Below are 18,764 nucleotides of genomic sequence, written 5' to 3' on the forward strand. Positions count from 1 at the left end.
ACCCCTAAATGCTGTTGTGAATTTTCTGGGAGGGGGCTCTTCAAAGGGAAGCCAAAGTGTGTCTGGGGTGATGCAGGTTCCAGGCAGAGCAAGATGGTGATTGCAGGGTGGTTTCTGCCTGGTTCAAGCACATACCAGGTGGGGTAAGTCATGTCCTACTGCTCCTACACAGTAACAAGGCAAGAAGAATCCCAGCACTGCAGGACCACCTAGGAAAGGGTATTCATTTCCCCTTCAGCCCCTTGGGCAGGACACTGCTGTGTAACCAGTGGGGGGCCAGCTGCCCTTTGTGGTGACCAGTTCAGCATGTGGGTGAAAAGGGGAAAAACCCAAAACCCTGGGTTCAGACAGGGTCTGAGTCACAGCAGACACCAAGCTGGCCTGGAAAACTACCTGCACACCATAGCTCTGGGCAGTGTTTTGCTGCCAGTAATTCCTCCAGCCCCATTTTAGAAACCCAAGTCTTTCCCCATGCCATTATTTCCATTACTCAGCAGTTCCTGTGCGCCATGCAAGGTCTCTGCAAATCCTGCTAAGCAAGCCCTGGTTCTCCATGACTCAGCCACAAGCTGGGTCCTTCCTTTGCTGTTAAGACTGCTTAGTTCAAGGGGAATCTGTGAGCAGCACAGGGCTCTGCAGGTTGAGAGATAGAGACCCTCAGCTTTCCCCACATGACATTCTCCTCCCTCCTGTCCCAGTCAGCTGACACTTCTACATTTACAGCAGGCTTTTGGGGTGATGCAAGGACAGCGACTCTCAGCCAAGACCCAGAAGATATGTAAAGGGCTGGATTCAGGTAGCACTGCTCTGGCCAAGGGCATCATTGCAGCCAGCACCTGGAGAAGGCAGTAAACCCAGGCTGGGCAGGACTGCCTGGCCACTGCCAAGGGTGAGGCAAAAAGGAGGCAGCCAAAGGCCTGGCTTCACTCCAGAGGGATTCACTGAGACATTTGGGGATGAGCTGGAGGAACATCACCCGGCTGATGCCTTCCCTGCTTTCCTGAGTGAGCAGTGGGAATGGCAGCTCTGAGGAGCCCCTGGACTGGGCAGCTGCTGCTCTGCTCAGTTTGCCTTTAGCCATAAATTAAAGTAAAAAAAATACTTTCCACTCACTCCTAACAGCAGTGGTGGAGCCATTGGCTGTCAGAAGACAATGGGAATAGATATGGAGCGACATTTGTCTCAGGAAAGACTTCTGTCCACGGGGGGCCCGGAGGCGGCTCTTCTCCAGTGAGGGGCGGCAGTGGCCGTAGCACTCCCTTCGGCAGTGCCCTACCAGCACTCAAGATGGCTCTGTCAGCCTCCGCTGCCAGGCCCCAGGATGGCGGTCGCCGAACTCTGCCCTCAGCCATCGTAGTCGCCACCGGCAGGGGCAACAGCTGCGCGGCTTCCGCTTCCTGCCCGCAGCCAAGATGGCGGCGGCTGTGGGGAAAGGCTGTGTGGCCAGCGGGCGGTGAAGCTGTTTCCGCCGCCGCGGCCTCTCCAGCAGTAAAAATGGCGGAGTCGGTGCTGGAAGTTGTGGGCAAGCTGCAGTCGCGGCTGGCGGGCAGCTCGGAGCCCAAGAAGGTGATGGGGCCGGCGGCGCGGTCGGGGCTTCCCCTCCGCGGCAAGGGCTGTGCGGCAGGGCCGGGGGTCGGGAGGGCCCGGGCCATCTGGCGGGAGGCACGGGGAGCGGGGCCGCGCCGGGGCCTGTCCTTCGCCTGGCATCCCCCTACCGAAGTTTCTTGCCCCATCGGGACCGTGGTCCGTGGGGCAAGGCAGGCGGCCGGCAACGGCTCGGAGGACAGGCCCGGAGGGTTGTCCTCGGTGGAAGGCCCCCGTGCTGCTCCCAGCCGGGGCTGGGCTCGCAGGCCCCTGCTGCCCAGCGGGACATCCGCTGCGACGTGCCGGGGCCCTTGTGTGGGGTCCCGCCGTGGCACGTCGGTGGGATGCGGTTTGCCGGGCAAGCGGGCAACGGGAGAACTTGCCGGAAGAGTCTTGCTCTGGTGACGTGTTCATGGTGGAAGAGCCGCGGTGTCCGGCCTGAGATGACAGGGAGGCATAGCTCTGCTGTGGGACCGGCGGGGCCCAGGACCTTGGCAAGGCCCCCACGGTCGCTGGGGTGTAGGCCTGGGTTCGCCCTTAGGCCTTGGGGAAGCTGCTTGATGCCCCTCACCCGTCTCCACGAGGGAAGGTGTCCACTGCTGTGGAGGATGTCATACAGGATTGGCTTACAGAAAAAGGCCATAGTCAGATTAACTTACTGATGAGAGAGAAATAAGGCAAGGGTAACGCCAAGGACAGACTGTCCTTGAAAAGACAGAAGCTAAGAAGAATGGAGATAAACAGGATGTCGAAACGGAACAGGAAGTTAGCTTTTAGCCAGGAATGCAGAAGTATGCCAGGAATGCAGATAGTCAGTAACCAATAATGAGCTTTAAATTCTGCAATATGTATGAGCTAATTAACTATTGTATTTAACCTCAACACTAAGTGCCAATAAATGAGACTTGCTGATGAACCATCTGGTGTCCGCATCTCCCTTCTCCGACAAATGGTGACCCCGACGTCCGAATCCTCTGCGTCTCGCTAAAAGAAAACGGGGGAGGACGCGCCACGGTCGGTGAAGTAGGGTTGGGACCCGACGCAACCGGGCCGGTGCCAAACGAAGGAGGGAAGGCACCCTCAGGAGCTACAGCGGTGGTCCTGGGCCATACGTGCTGCCGGAGCCGGAGAGTTGCAACAGCGCTGACGACAAAAATGGACAGGCAAGCAGCATATGATTTATTTATGACCCACCTAGAAAGGAGGGGGGTGAAGGAGATAGATGTAAGAAAAGACCTCACGGGATTGTTAGCATGGGGTCATGCAAAAGGTTGTTTTGGAAATCCACATACAATTCATGAAATCACAGAATGGAGGAAGTTAGGAGATGAGTTATGGAGTGCGGTCCTGGAGGATGATAAGACGGCAAAAAAGTTAGGGAAAATCTGGAGAGTAGTGCATAATGAGTTGTTAAAACAAGAATCAGAGAGAAGGGCAGCTAAAGAGGCAGCAGAGGCGTATAAAAAGAATGCACAGTATGGATCAGAGGATGAGCCCCGTGCACCGAGTGTGACGCGGGTGGTAATACCCCTTGCTGGAGGTACGGGTGCCACAACCAGCTCTGCCGAGCCCACTGCACCTTCCTTAGAAGAGGTATCAGAATCTCCTGTATCTTCTGAACCCATTAGCGCTAACACAGCCCACAAGGCCACTGAGATTGGTGCTTCTCAACCACTGCAGGAGCCAGAACCTGTCCCTGGGGCACTTAGTGACCTGTGGGAGGAGATGGTAAAGCAGAGGCGGGAAGCATGGAATGCCTTGGCAAAGAATGGGTTGGAGAATGGAGATGAGGTGCAGGTGGAGGCGGCGAAAGAATGGGCATTTCCCGTATTTTATGACCAGCAAGTAGATCAGAATGGACAAGTACAGCAAGTGGGTACTTATACACCATTAGATTGGAAACTACTAGCACAGTTGAGACAGACAGTGAGTCAGTTCGGATTTAAGAGTGAACCTGTTAAGCAGATGTTAGATTATTTGTTTGATACACAGCTGCTTGTGCCTAATGATCTACGGAGTATAGCAAAATTAATGTTTACACAACATCAACAGCTGTTATTCAATGCTCATTGGCAGGCACGGGTGCAAGAATCTATAAGTGTGCAAAGGGGGCCGGGAGATCCGCTTCAGGGAATTACGCTGGATGAATTAATGGGAATAGGGCTTTATCGCAGGACAGAAGCTCAAATGATAATGGGTCCAGAGAAAGTAAGGGAAGCTATGCGACTAGTAAGGTTGGCTATGGATCAGGTGAAAGATAGTACGGGAGTACCTATGTACATGGGAATTAAACAAGGAAGGGATGAGTCATTTGGAAGCTTTATAGACAAAGCCGCTGCAGCAATAGAGAAAGCCGGAGTACCGGACTACATGAGGGGTGCTCTGCTAAAACAGTGCGCCTTACAGAACAGCAATGAGGTCACAAAAAGGGTATTAGCAACTTTAGGAGCGAATTGGTCTATAGAGGAGGCACTAGAGAGAATGGCATTGCAACCCTCGGGGCAACAGGCCTTTCTAGTCAATGCTATTAAAGAGTTAGGAGTAGGTTTGCAGAAACAGGCAGAATTGACACAAAATCAAGTACTTGCTGCTCTTGCGCCACTCCGAGCTTCTACGGTGGCTCCAGCAACCTCCACCGATCGACGTCAAGCTTTTTTGAAATGTTATCGTTGCGGAGGAGGAGGTCACATTAGGAGAGAATGTCAAGCAACAGGCGTCTGGTGTCAAAACTGTAGAAGCGATAGTCACAACTCCTCTGCATGCCGCCGCCGGTCGGGAAACGCCCAGCGCAGCGCGAAAGGCAGCCGCGCCCGGACACAAGTAGCTGCCGTAACATCAGTGCCACCTCCTGTCTTCAACCTGCAACAGCAGGGAGCTTGGGACTCGACCTGGCAGCAGCAGTAAGAGTCACATTGGCAACAACACGACCTACAAAAATTCCTACAGGACTTTATGGACCTATACAAATAAAGGGACAGTGCTATGGAGGGTTGTTGCTCGGCAGATCGTCCACCTCAATCATGGGACTTTTTGTGCTGCCTGGTGTGATTGACGCGGACTTTAAGGGAGAAATACAGATTATGGCACATACTCCTTTTCCACCTTTAACAATTGAAGCAGGACAACGGATTGCTCAGCTTATACCACTCCCACAGCTGAGCAGTGGTTTGCAGCCACTGCGAAATGACCCTCGGGGTGATCAGGGTTTTGGATCATCTGGTATCGCAATGCTCACAATGGACTTACATACCAGACCCACAAAGAAAATTAAGATTTCTTATGCGGGAAAAACAATTGAACTAAAGGGCTTGCTGGACACCGGAGCGGATGCCAGCATTGTGTCTCCAGACAAGTGGCCACAAGACTGGCCTATTAGAGCCACCACTGACACAGTGACGGGAGTGGGTGGACTTACTTTAGCACAAAAGACACCACCAGTGACAGTGGCAATCGATGGTCAACAGCTGGTTACTGTCTTGTCTGTAGTGACTTTGCCCCCTTCAGTTCAATGCCTGATAGGAAGAGATGTATTAGCACAACTTGGGGTGGTGTTATCAAATGAGCACCCTTTGGGGTAATCGCCATTGCTTGGACTTTCCCAATTCCACTTACATGGATCACTGATGTTCCTGTAATGGTTAAGCAATGGCCTTTAAAAAGGGAAAGTCTTCTTGCAGCCCATCAGCTAGTGGAAGAACAATTGCAACAAGGACATTTACAATTATCCACTAGTCCATGGAATACACCAATCTTTGTTATTAGGAAAAAATCAGGAAAATATCGTCTTCTACATGATCTTAGGGCTGTGAATGAGCAAATGGAAGCTATGGGAGCACTTCAACCTGGACTCCCTAATCCATCCATGTTACCACAAGATTGGCCACTTTTGATTATAGACCTAAAGGATTGTTTTTTCACTATTGCCTTGCACTCACAGGATACCAAGCGCTTTGCTTTTACACTGCCGGCCATTAATAGAGGAGAACCGGATAAGCGATTTGAATGGACAGTATTGCCACAAGGGATGCGTAATTCACCCACATTGTGTCAACTATATGTGGATGCAGCCCTTCAACCCTTACGGGTAAAGTGGCCTGAAACAATTATCTACCACTATATGGATGACATTTTATTTGCTCAAGCAGAACAGTTTACTGAACAACAGTTGCGGCAGATTCAATCCACCCTGGCACAGTCGTCTCTTGTGATTGCACAAGAGAAGATTCAGCGCTCGTCTCCATGGAAATATTTAGGTTGGTCCATTACTAATCAGAGTATACGCCCACAGAAACTGCAGCTGGCAACAAAACTTACCAATCTCAATGAAGCTCAGCGTTTTTTGGGGGACTTACAATGGTTGAAGCCTGTCATTGGAATTCCTAACTCATTGTTAGATCCCCTTCGGCCATTGCTTAAGGGAACTGATCCGACTACTCCCGTTACAATTACACCGGAACAGGAGGCTGTTTTACAAGACATTTTACGATGCGTGGATTCAGGATTTGTCTCCCGGCGGGACGTTGCCTCACCCATTGACCTTACGATTTGGTCCACGCCTGCACATCTTTTTGGGGCTCTCACTCAAATTGAAAAGAAAACGGGGGAGCTTAGGGTGCTGGAATGGTTATCACCGCCTTTGCAGGCTAGGAAGACAATCAGTACAAAAATTGAACAATTAGCTATGCTGATAAAAAAAGGGCGTGCCAGAGTAGTGGAAGTAGTAGGAATGGAGCCTATTACAATTTATTTACCAATATTAGCCGAAAATCTGGATTGGTTTTTGCTTAATTCTGAAGAATTGCAGATGGCGCTCCTGGGAGCAGGAGCACTCATTCGAACGGGCCCTTTAATGCCTCATCAACTACAATGGTTGAAAAATTGGGACTGGATTGCTAAACCCTTACGGTCTGAACAGCCATTGGCGGGGGGTGTTACAGTTTTTACAGATGCAGGAAAGAAATCCAGAAAAGCAGCAATTACCTGGAAGATAGGTAGCCACTGGAAACATCACATTTTGGAAGCCACTCCTGCTGATAGCTTACAAACAATGGTTAGCAGGATGATTGAGAAGACATGGCAAACTAACCTGTTGGCCCAAAAAGAAAACGGGGGAAGTGTGGAGGATGTCATACAGGATTGGCTTACAGAAAAAGGCCATAGTCAGATTAACTTACTGATGAGAGAGAAATAAGGCAAGGGTAACGCCAAGGACAGACTGTCCTTGAAAAGACAGAAGCTAAGAAGAATGGAGATAAACAGGATGTCGAAACGGAACAGGAAGTTAGCTTTTAGCCAGGAATGCAGAAGTATGCCAGGAATGCAGATAGTCAGTAACCAATAATGAGCTTTAAATTCTGCAATATGTATGAGCTAATTAACTATTGTATTTAACCTCAACACTAAGTGCCAATAAATGAGACTTGCTGATGAACCATCTGGTGTCCGCATCTCCCTTCTCCGACACACTGCCAAAATCTGCTGCCCGCAGCAGCTGTTGTAATGCGTGGGTGCTGCCCGGAGCTGTTTGGTGACATTCGGCTGTGTCTGTGGCTGACAGCAACTCTCCAGCTGGGCACCAGAGTTCAGAGCTGCAGTTTTCAGCTGAAGTTTGGAATTGGGGTTGAGCCCAGGTGTGGGCCCAGCATGTGCTGGTATCCTGTGCTCCAGGATGATACATTTAAAGTGGAAGCTTCTGTTATGGCTGTTTATGGGTGTTTGGTTGATGTTTCCCTCGTTTCAAGTGAAAGAAGCATGGGCACAGAAGTGCTCAACTGCTGATCCTTTCAGATGGAGCCCCATGCATACAGCTCCAGCCTAGCTGGAGGACATGTGATGCAAGGATTAGATTCCTTTTCACACCCTCTCAGCCAAGACCAGTGCAGGGTTTGACTGGTGGAGCCCCACATGGAACTGAGGAACTGCTGAGGAATCCATTCCAGGGCTTCTTGGGCTCCGTGGTGTTGACAGCACTCACAAGACTTCAGTATTTGCTCAGCACATTGTGCACAGAGAATTAGTGCCCCTGTTCCCTGAGCCTTGTGTCAGCTTTGGGGCAGTAACTGCTTGTCTGTGTTCCTTGGGCACTGGAAGTCCTGGGGCACTGGATGTCCTGGGGCACTATTTGCACAGCCTGGCTTGTTCTCTACTCACCTTGTGGCATTGTCATTTCCTTTTCTGTTGATCCTCTGCAGTTTTGCAAGGGGAGGGAGAAGTGGTTGGCATCCACAAGCTCTAACGAGCAGGATAGAGGCTTCAAACCTTTTCACTTCCCCAGCACAAAGCCCAGTGACCTCCACTCTTGTTATTGTTGATACATTTTCAACTGTATCCTTGGAACAGTTTCTACCCTTGAATTTAGGTGCAACAGTTTTGTCTTGACCGACTGTATCTGCTGAGCTCCTTCCTACAGCAGAAAACAGCCCTGTGGCTCTTCTGCAGTAACTGTTTCCACTACAGTTCTGGAACAGCTACAGCTTTACTCTGTCAGCAGGGCAAACCCAGGGCACCCCAGGGGGCTACCCACACTTTGCACCGGCCAAATGGGTCTTGAAATTCTCCAGAGGAGACTCAGATCTTGTTTCAGAAATGAGCTGCCAGGTATGAGTCTGCTTGGCTGATTTCAGCTGCAGGCAGTGGAGTGTGCTCCATCAGCTCCTCTCCATAGGAAACACAAATTGGCACAAGTTCTGGAGCTGTGCATCTCATGCATTTGGACCTGGACCTGTGGTCTGCAGAAGTTGCAAGCAAAGTGAGGTTTTGCTGTGCTGTATGAACACAACTCCTGAATGTATCCTTGCTTGGGCATTGCCAGGCTGTGTGGCACTGGGACAGCATCTGTGAGCAGTGTCACTAAGTTTTGAGTCTTAGATTACTTTGATCACAGCAAGGAAGTCCTAAATATAACGGAAATGGGGCAGTGCTATGCTCCTGCTTAAGCCTTATCTGTGTCTGGAGGAGGAGAATTTTCTCTCTGAAAGTCACAGCACTCTCCAAATAGGTTAAAAGATCTTGGAAGGGAACCTCTAAAACCTCTCTGATCCTTGCACGATGCGAGTGGGGATGATTGGAGTAGCTTAGGCCAGCTGTGCTAATTTGAGCATGAGCAGAGTGCTTTAAAGAGATCTTCTGGATCAGGGACAGCCCTTTGTATGGCATATAGCACAGCCCTGCTGACCCAAGCCTGGGCAGTATAGGAGCTATAATAAAGGGAACGCTGACAAGGCTGCTGCGTGGCTACAGCTGAGCTGTGGGAAATGATGTGAGGGGCAGCAGTGCTGTCAGTGCTGCAAGGCAGAAGTTGGTGGACATCTCAGTGAGGCTGAGGGAAGACCTCACTGCCCTCTACCACTACCTAAAAGGAGGTCGTGGTGAGGTGGGGGTTAGTCTCAAGCGATAGAATGAGAGAAAATGACCTCAAGTTGCACCTGAGGAGGTTCAGGTTGGATATGAGGAACAATTGCTTTGCTGCAAGAGTGGTCAGGCTGTCCAGGGAGGTGGTGGAATCTCCATCTTTGGAGGTGTTCAAAAAATGTGTAGATGTGGCACTTCAGGACATGGTTTAATGGTCATGAGTGGTATGAGGTCAGTGGTTGGACTGAATAACCTTGGAGATCTTTTCCAACCTAAATAGTTCTATGAGTCCATGATAAATGATGTCCCACATCATCTGGGTGGTCCCCTTCACCTGCAGCCTGTCCCTGGGATGCAGGTTGGAGAGGGCTCCTCTTCCTTCCCTGGCCCTTGGAGCAGCTGTGGTGTGTGTGGAGGAAAACATCTTTCACTGTATGGTGAAGGGAAGGGAGAAGAGTGGGGTGAGAGGCAGTGGCTGTGGATCAGTCACCTTCATAGAGCTGAGAGGAGAGGGACTGTCAGGAGCACTGAGAGAGTGGAAGGTCTGCAGAGGAGAGCTGGCTTCCCCCTGAGATCCTTAAGAGCATCTAGAAACCTTTCTTCCCTCAGTGTCTAGCTTGCAAAACTTCAGAAAGGACTCTTGAATGGTTTTTTTCCCCTCCTCACCAAGAGATGTGTTTCTCAGCACCACCTTCAAGAGTCCCAAGCTTCCAAGTCTGTTCTTCCTCTTGCTGTGCAGCAGAGCTGTGTGTGTCTGCTGCTGTGCTGTAAGCCAAACTTCAGAGTGAAAGAAGCATTAAAATTTGACTTTTCAGATTTCAGGTGGGCCCTTGGAAGCTGAGAGGGGACAATTTCCTTACAGTTGGCCCTGGTGTTCAGCTTCTTTGAGCAGACAGCAGCTGTCTGCCACTTGGATCTCTCCACCAAGCTCTCGTGGAGTGTGGAATCTTCTTCCTTTCTAACTACAGTGTGTGGTTCAGTGTGACAAGCCTGAACATTTTCTTTCTTGCTTCTGCAGCTGCTGAAGAGTCTGAAGAGGCTGGCAGAGCTGCCCATCACAGTTGACATCCTTGTGGTAAGAGCTGTGAAACCTCTCAGGCTTTCATCCTAGCTGTCAAGGCCCAGGGTAACTGTTTGCCTGCTTTCCCTGCAGCAGGCTGCTGTGTTGCTCTGGCCACCTCCTTCAGCTTAGTGTCACAGGCATGAATTGATTCCAGAGGTTCCAGGCATGGGGAGGGAGCTTGTCAAGCAAGTATGAAGCCATGGAGGACAGTTTGTCACCCTTTGTTCTTCCCAAGGTTTAGCACTTGACTGGGGTATCGAGGTGGAGCAGTTCCTAGTGATAACTGAATCTGCATGGAATTAGGAAGTGCTAATCCTTAAAATTATCAATGCCTTCCACCTTCAAACTTACCAACAGTCATGGTAATGGTTAATTAATACAACTAATTAAGTGTCTGAGGCAGCGTTCAGCCTTCTTTGATTTGGAGAACTGCAATATCTTTGCTTTTAGGTAGTGGAATCTTATTTCTCAAGAGGTAGCAGGTTGACCTTACTCCTTTTAGCAGAGGTGAGGCTGCTGACTGTTTTGCTGAGATGGATTCATGTCTTGGCTCTCTCCTGAAGGAAACAGGTGTTGGGAAGACTGTGAACAGCTTAAGGAAGCATGAGCTTGTAGGAGACTTTGCCAAGAACCTCGTAGCCAGGTGGAAGAAGCTGGTGCCGGTGTCCCAGGAGGCAGACAGGTGAGTGAGCCTGCTCAGTTATCCCCATGGCTGAGTTTTGCTCTGTTTTTTGCAGTAGAGATCATCAGCTTCTCTGATCAAAGAAACAAAAGTGAAGGCTCTGGAAAAACCTGTGTCACAGCTCTGCATGGGGCTTTGCCTTCTCATGGCCTAAGCCTCCTGCCTCTGCCAGCCACAGAGCGTTGGGGTGCTGAGGGCTGCAGTCTGGGGGAGAGCAGAGGCTGGTTCTCAAGAACTTGCAGCTTGATGAAGAGATTAAGAGGAGATGCCCCAAAAGTGCCCTTAGTGAAGTAAGAGATGCAATCTGCTTGCTTCCCATTTTAGGATGCTAAAGCAGAGGAAGTTCTAGGCCCAAGTGAAGGAGTGGCTTGCTTTGAAAGAAAGCTTTTGTGTGCAAAAATGCTACAGAAATGAAAAGCTGATGCTCACCACAAGTAGATTGTGGTCACAGCTGGGTGGAGCCTAGCAAAGATCAGATCATTTAGGTTGTTCATCAGCATTTCAATGGCTGTGATGTCCCTGCATGGTGAACTGGGGGACAGTGTTCCCATAGGTACCACACAGCCAGGAGCCTGTAGGCATGGAGATGTCTCTGTACACCTCTGTCTTAGCTTCCCAGTGAACTGTGACATTTCCAGTCCTAATGAACATCCTTCAGTCCTGCACTGGAAATGCAGTTTCTAAATCCCTGAAAATTGCTCTGCTTGGGAGAACTGATGGCAGTTTTGCACCAAACTACCGAAGACAACCTTAGTCTTCTGCAAGAGAAGTCCTCAGCCTCATAGCTCATGGAGAGTGACTCTCCTTGTTCATGCTGGGAAGTTTTAGTGTTATTTATTTTGGTTTCTTAACCTTTCAGGAATAACCTAGATTCTGAAGACCGGGACTACGAGAGGAGCAGCTCAAGCAAGAGACATCAGGAACCCTCCCTCAGAGAGGATGAGGAACCCGATGAGGAGTATTCAGAACCCTTCCAGCCATCTTGCAGCCAGTCATATAGCCCAGATCATAGGGAAAAGAAGTCCAAAAGGTATCCTAAGCCTGAGAGAGCCCATGAGACTTATGGCTACAGTAGCCACGAGGGGAAGGGTTGGGGCAGATCTTCCCCAGTGCTCTCTTCAGATCAGGAGTACTCGGACTATGGACAAGCTGCGTCACCTGAGCCAAGTGAGAGCCCTCAGGACATGTACACAGACCCTTATGCCTCTGAGGAGCAGGAAGAACCCACAGTGCTCCATCAGAAAGCCAGCAAAGGCCACAGCTTTCAGGAGAAGCTGGGGGGAGGCCGGGAGAGGAACCCTGGTGAGTTGTGTGAGAAAGGGAATGTGAATCGCAGCAAAGAGCACAAATCCCACAAGAAGCAGCGACTGGATGGCAGGGGGGAGGACAGGACCTCTGCCTTCAGCCCTGAAAGGTTGCACAAGGCCTCTTTTAAAGAACAGCTCCGAGAAGCCCCTGTGGCAGGGGGCAGCAAGGAGAAGCAGAGGGTGTCAGATGGCACAAAAAAGGAGAAGAACCGAGAAAGCAGCAGCTCCAAAAAGGAGAAGCTGCACTTGGAGGAGTCTTTGGAGAACCACGTTAAGAAACAAAAACATCGGGACTCTGAGAAGAGCAAATTGGAAAAGCCTAAGCTGGGCTTGGAAAGCTCAAACACAGAGAGGGAGAAAAGGAAAGCTGAGAGTGACTCATCAAATAGGATCAAAGAAAAGGGGAATTCTGGAAGCTTAAAATCTTCGGAGGGAAAGCGCAAAATCTCTGAGGTGGACAAAAAATCAGCTTTTGGCTCAAATTTGGGGGAGGGGGAAATGGAGGATGAATTTGAACAACCTACAATGTCCTTTGAGTCATACCTCAGCTATGACCAGCCCCAGAAAAAGAAAAAGAAAGTGGTCAAAGCCTCTGTGTCAGCTGGGGAGAAAGACAGAGGGCACAGCAAACAGAATGGATCCAAAGCCAGCAGCAACAGCTCCAGCTCGAGTCGGAAGAGTCCAAGCCACAAGCGAACAAGTGAGAAAAAGGCAGAGAAGAAACAGCCAGAGCCTCCTAAACCAAAGAGGGTAAGCTTTGGAAGGATCTGAAAGTAGACAGAGAAGGTGGAATCAGCTGCTCTTGGTCCTCTGTTGTCTGGGGCTGATTAGTTTTCCCTTTGGGAAGTGCTGTGCTTTTGGTGTCTCAGTCCTGGTTCCTGCTGGGAGATACCACCTGTGCCTAACACCCCACAGCCAGGGCTTTGTGCTGTGGGAGTGGAGCTCTGCTGGAAAAGGGGGTGAAGAGGGAGGGGGGGAAGGAAATGCAATAGGCAAAACACTGCTGAGGCACTGGAACAGGTTGCCCAGGGAGGCTGTGGATGCCTCCACTCTGGAGGTGTTCAAGGTCAGGTTAGAGGAGGCCTTGAGTAGGAGGTGTCCCTGGATGAACTTCAAGGTCCCTTCCAAGCCATTCTGTGAAAACCTGGTGCGTTAAAAATGGGGAGAGTAAAAGACAAAACTGCTTCAGCTAAAGACTGGAGTGAAAGTATACTGGACAGGAACCAGTCCACTTGCTAAAGGACACCTTTAGCTGTGAGTCAGCACACGACTGCAAGGAGTGCATCTCCACCTTCTTGCAAGCTTCCCTTGTCTCTCCTTTCAAGTCTTTTCTGCTTCTCTAAAAGTGACCTTTTTGAATCTCACTAGTACAGTATCACTAAATCTGTTGGGTCTCCAGAAATGGGGGAGAAATGGGAGAAGTGGTGTTAGAGTGCAGCTGATTCGGAAGGATCAGAAGAAGACAAACCACCTTTTGTCAAAGCCTGAAAACTGAGCAGTGCTCATTGCCATGTGAGTGCCAGGGTTTGCTATAGAAACAGACACTATTGTGGCTTACTTGCTTGTGCTCTCCTTCCAGATACTTCTAGATGTGGTACCAACGTTGCCAGACATCCCCCTGCCACCCATCCAGGCCAACTACCGCCCTCTCCCCTCAATCGAGTCCATTAGCTGCTCCCAGACGAAAAGGAAAGGTACAGTGGGCAGGAAAAGGGGTTTGAAATGGGCTGCAGCCACTGTTTGTGAGAGGGAGTGGATGCTGGCTGGGTTCAGGTCTTTGTCTTTGGGTCTGGTGTCCTGCCTCTGATGCCTGGAGCTTGGGTTTCAGCCAAAAGGTGGCTTTTATACCACATACTGTGGCAGAAATGAAGGAAGATCCTTTGCTGACCCTTCTTGAAGCTTGGGCTTTGGATTTGCCCTTCCTGAGCTAGGTTGCAGGTCTTTTAGAGAAGACTTGGCCCTTGTAGGTGACTATTGTGCCATTTATCAGGGTGGATTCTTCTCTGTTGCCCTCTTACCCCAAGTCCTTCTCTCGGCAGCGGTGTCCTCGCCGGTGGAGGAGAGCGAAGCAGGTTTCACAGGCCGCCGCCTCAACTCCAAGATGCAGGTGTACTCGGGCTCCAAAACTGCCTACCTCCCAAAGATGATGTCTCTGTACCAGCAGTGCATCAGAGTCCTCAGTAACAACATTGACTGTAAGTGCAGCTCCTTTCTCCTTCCCCTCACCTTGCACTGCAGTTTTGTCTACTGCATTTCAGGCTAGCGAGGTCTTTCCTTGGTGAAGGAGGAGCAGGGTGAACCCTCTGAGGGACGAGAAGGATAAATCCTCTGTGCATTTTGCCTCTCCTCCAGCAATCTATGAAGTGGGTGGTGTCCCTTTCTCTGTGCTGGAGCCAGTGTTGGAGAGGTGCACCCCAGAACAGCTGTACCGCATCGAGGAATGTAACCACGTGAGTGCCTTGGGCCTGGGGGAAGGGCTGGGGACCTGTGGAGGTGATGCTCTGTCCTTAGCTGCAGTAGCAGCAGAGTAGAGAGCAATGCTCTGTACAACAAGAGGTGGCTTCTGTGATCCTGTGGTGTTGGAGTTGATGATGTCCAGAGGTCCCTTCCAACCCCTACCATCCTGTGATTCTGCTAGCCCCGAGTGCCTGCATTTGCCAGCTGCCCATCTCTTCATAGAATCACAGGATGGTAGGGCTTGGTAGGGACCTCCAGAGCCTGGCCCCTTCCAGGAGGCTTTTGAAAGTCTCCAGAGCTGTGTTCCTGTGTAACCTGCTCTAGCAGGGAGGTTGATGATCTCCAGAGCTCCTTTTCCAACCCTCACCGTTCCCTGACTCTACGGCGCCAGCCGGTGCTGAGCGAGAGGGCAGCAAAAGGTGTGGGGAGGTGCTGCCAGCTTACAGATGGGTTTGCTTCAGGTGCTGATCGAGGACACAGATCAGCTGTGGCACAACCACTGTCTCCGGGACTTCAAGAACGAGAAGCCAGAGGAGTTCGAGTCCTGGCGGGAGATGTACCTGCGGCTGCACGACGCGCGGGAGCAGCGCCTGCTGATGCTGGCACGCAACATCGGCTCTGCCCACGCCAACAAACCCAAAGGTCTGCCTGAATTCTCTGCCCCAGCGCTCACACGAGGGGCAGGGCATGCTGCCCAGGGGCTGTCTCGCTGTCTTTTGGAGCAACTAATTGAGATCTAGTCTGGTTTAGAAGCTGCTTAGCTTCGGTTCTCTATGCGGTGGCGTTCGCTTGGCAGCGTCTTCAGTTCGTCTGTAGTGGTGGTGTTGATGCAGGCTGCACAGGGCAGGAAGATGATGCAGGGCTGTAGTGGCACCTCCTGGTCTAGAGTGGCTTCTCCATGCTGGAGTTGAAGAATATCAGGGTGGGGGAAGCATTTTGGTGAAGAGAATGGAAATGGCTGAGCTGATCAGTCTGATTTCTCACAGCCCAAGAGATTCAGCCTTTAGGGGTGAGGCTGTCACCTGAGCTTTGGGGTGGGTGGGCTGAGGAGAAGTGGTAAGACAAGGACTGGGGAACGTCCTTTCCAGGAAGCTGGATCTAAGCAGTGTTTCCTTCTGGCCTCCTACAGGTAGAGTGGCCAAAATGGCATTTGTGAACTCGGCAGCAAAGCCCCCTCGGGACGTACGGAGGAGACAAGAGAAGTTTGGAACTGGAGGACCTCTTCTGCCAGAGAAGACCAAGTGAGTGTTTCTCAGTAGCACATCCTGTTCAGGGTTTCCTTACCTGTGGGCTCCTGCCAGCTTGCCCCTGAAGCTCTGTGTCCTGGCAGGACAGGACACTGTCCAGCAGGTCCTTTTGCAGTGAAAGTTGTACCTGCAGTAGCCTCTTTCGTGCCAGGAAGTGTGGAGATCCTGGTCACTGATGGTTCCAAGTGGGATCAGCCATGCTGCTGTCAACAAATGTGGCTTGTGTCTGAAGAACTTCATCCAACCATGGTGACTCCTTCCCTGAAATCTGCCCCATCTCTTCCAGAATAAAACCAGTCCTCTACACATCTAACAAAAGCCACCCTCGTGTGAGTGAGGAGCAGTCCTATGATGGGCCCAGCACCAGCAGTGCCCATTCTGTCCCATCTTCAGGTAGCACCTTCTCCTCCTACGACCCCAGGAAACCACCAGTGAAGAGTAAGTACAAACTTCAGAGCTGCTCCTTCACAAATATACAAATGTGCTGCTTTTGCTGTAGGAGAAATCCAGGCTGAGCAGGAGGGTTGATGTTGGTGGCTTCTCTCCCTGAGGAGAGGATGATCCAAGTCTGTTCAAATCCTTGCACAAGAAAAGGTGTGGGGAAAACATCCATCTCCCCTGCCTGCTCGGTGCTGTCTGCATCAGCCTGTGCTCATGGAGTGCAGGAACCCTGCCTTTGCCCTCCTGCTGTGCCTGTCCAGTTGAAACTGCAGTGCAGCTGCCTTGGGAGGGAAGCTGGGAGAGTTTAAGCAGAGATCTGTGCTGTGGCAGAGCAGAAGGGGTGGGTTCTCCTCAGGCTGTGACCTGAAGATAGGAGAGGCCACAAAGTGCTGACTTTGCCTCTGCTTTGGCAGGGCTGCAGCTTTGAGCTGCTCTCTGCTCTCCTAGTCCCTGACTCCTGCTTTAAGGTGCTGGGGTTTCATTTGTGGCTTTCCTCTCTCTGTGTTGCAGAAATTGCACCCATGATGGCAAAGACTATCAAAGCTTTCAAGAACCGCTTCTCTCGGAGATAAGCTTGCAGTGCAGATCTGGGACTTTCCTGCTTGCAGAGGAGTGGCACTGAAAGGGAAGAAGGTACCCAAACAGCCCTTTCCTTTTTGAACTCTTTGGATGCTGCAGCTGCTGGGAGAAGCTTCGATCTGCACAAGATGACAGCACAGTATTTTATCTTTTTATTCTGGTCCCTTTCTCAGTGTCAAGGCCCCCCCTCCCCCAGCCTTCCCCTCTTTTACTCCAGCCCTTAGCATCCTGTTTCTGGCTTTGTCATCCATCTAAAGAAGGGTGCACAGCATCTCCCAACATGAGAAAATGTGAAGTCTTGGCACCTGCTGAGAGTAGAAGATCCAGAGACTATTTTACTATTTAACCTCTTATAAATTATGGAACGGTTTTAATTAATATTTTTGCCCTTCTCCCCCACTAGTTTTATTTATGTTGCTCCCAGGAATCTTTCCGCTTCCCAATCCAGTACAAGGGTCAGCTTCTCTGTGTCTCCAGCTGGCAGGAAATTCATCTGTCTGAGGATCCATTTGGTGGCATCTGAGCCTTTCTTTGTGATCTGGTACCTGCTGGGCCCAAAGTCCCACCTGGACTCTCTGGGCTAGGTAGGACTGGTGGTTCACCTGCTCCTTCATCCTTTGGCAAGTGCATTAAGTCCTGAGGCTTTGCTCTTGTGTCTGTTAATAAAATTTTAGCCCTCAGCCTTCTCTCTGCTGTTTAGTGTAGATCTTGCACAGAGGCTTTTTGTCATGCAGGGATGCCAAGAGCCATTGGGGACTTTTTTTTCTCTGCTGCTGTTGTCTTCTGCTGGCTACTGGGAAGAAAACTATGAAGGGTTTGGGGAAGAAATTTTACTGTGCACCAAGGTGGTTTTTAATTTTGGGGGTTTTCTGGAGCTAGGGGATTTTGTCTGCCTCTAGAATTGAAAACAGGTTTTTAAATCTCAATGAAGGCATCGATTTGCCTCTTTTAGTGGAAGGAATACTTCTATCATGTTTTCTGTGTGGAATTGGGAAGGATTCTTTTCCGGTTTAGAAGCTGGTACTTTAAATCCTCTCTCTTTCCTGTATGTTTTCCTCTGCTTTCTCTTTGGAAAAAGCAAGGATTTTAGTCTTTGTACCCAAAGCTACTCAATTGGGGTTGGAAGTGGATGAATTACAGATTGTGGTTTGTTTTTAATGCCTGCAGACATCATAGCAGGAGGCTAAAAAAGCTCATTTATATTTGGTGTCTGAGGAACTGGAGCACTAGAAGGAAAAGCTGTGATGTGACCCAGCAGCTCCAGGGGTTGGTGGAAGTGTGCAGACATGCTCTGGAGCACAGCTCCTCTGGGGAGGTGGTGAGCCAGGAGGTGTGATTGCAGGTGGACTTGCTTGGGACCACAGCAGGGAGCTGGACACGATGAGGCACTCTCTAGGGAGTGTGAAGCCTTATTGTGGTGAACATTTCTGCTTGTGGGTTACATCTGCCTGAAAAGCAAAGGTACCCAGAGATGGTGCAAGCTGAGGATGGAGCTGGTTAGACCCAGTTCCTGTGGGAAGGGAGCTGGCCTCTGACAGGGCTGAGAGGTCTGACTGAACCAGAAAGGGGAGAGGTTCTCCTGTTCCAAGCCATATTTGCTGCCCTAGGATTTTGCTGTGCTGGTAGTGGATGCTGTTGGTGGTAGTCCTTGAGAAGTTCTGCTGCTGGCTTTCTGTGGCTGCCAAACCCCAAACTGGTGGAGTTGTCTGTGTGCTGAGCAGGGAAAACCTTGCTGTGAAGAGTTCTCTCTGGAGGACTCTAAATAGTCTCTGTATGCTTCTTGTTTCTGTTAGTTTCTTTCTTTTTAGGCCCCCCCCCCTTTTTTTTTTTTTTTTTTTTTTGCTCCTTTGTTTCTTTCAGACTGCTCTGAACTCTTGTCTCTTTGTTTATTTGGTCTCTTCTTATTTTGAAGGTCTTGGAAAAATGTTCTCAGACTCTCATGTGCTGTAAGTTTGTTACAGTCCCAGATGCTTTAATGTTACCGTGCAGCATTTCAGTGTGTGTTGTGCTGTAAAATACTGGCTCCTTACTCTTGCATTTTTGCTGTATTTAAT

The 18,764-nt window shown here is 50.3% G+C and overlaps 1 protein-coding gene across 1 annotated transcript; it reads left to right on the forward strand.

Moving 5' to 3' along the window:
- The first annotated feature begins 1,494 nt into the window (after window positions 1–1,494).
- Window positions 1,495–16,953, forward strand: ELOA (elongin A). Its single transcript, XM_054395261.1, has 11 exons — window positions 1,495–1,566; window positions 9,953–10,009; window positions 10,561–10,679; window positions 11,539–12,736; window positions 13,566–13,680; window positions 14,026–14,181; window positions 14,339–14,436; window positions 14,905–15,085; window positions 15,573–15,684; window positions 15,977–16,128; window positions 16,642–16,953. Exons 1-11 carry the CDS (start codon window positions 1,495–1,497, stop codon window positions 16,701–16,703), a joined length of 2,322 nt encoding a protein of 773 aa, XP_054251236.1. The 3' UTR covers window positions 16,704–16,953.
- The last annotated feature ends 1,811 nt before the right edge of the window (window positions 16,954–18,764 follow it).

This window comes from Indicator indicator, chromosome 33 (assembly GCF_027791375.1).
Source record: "Indicator indicator isolate 239-I01 chromosome 33, UM_Iind_1.1, whole genome shotgun sequence".
NCBI classification, from domain to species: domain Eukaryota; kingdom Metazoa; phylum Chordata; class Aves; order Piciformes; family Indicatoridae; genus Indicator; species Indicator indicator.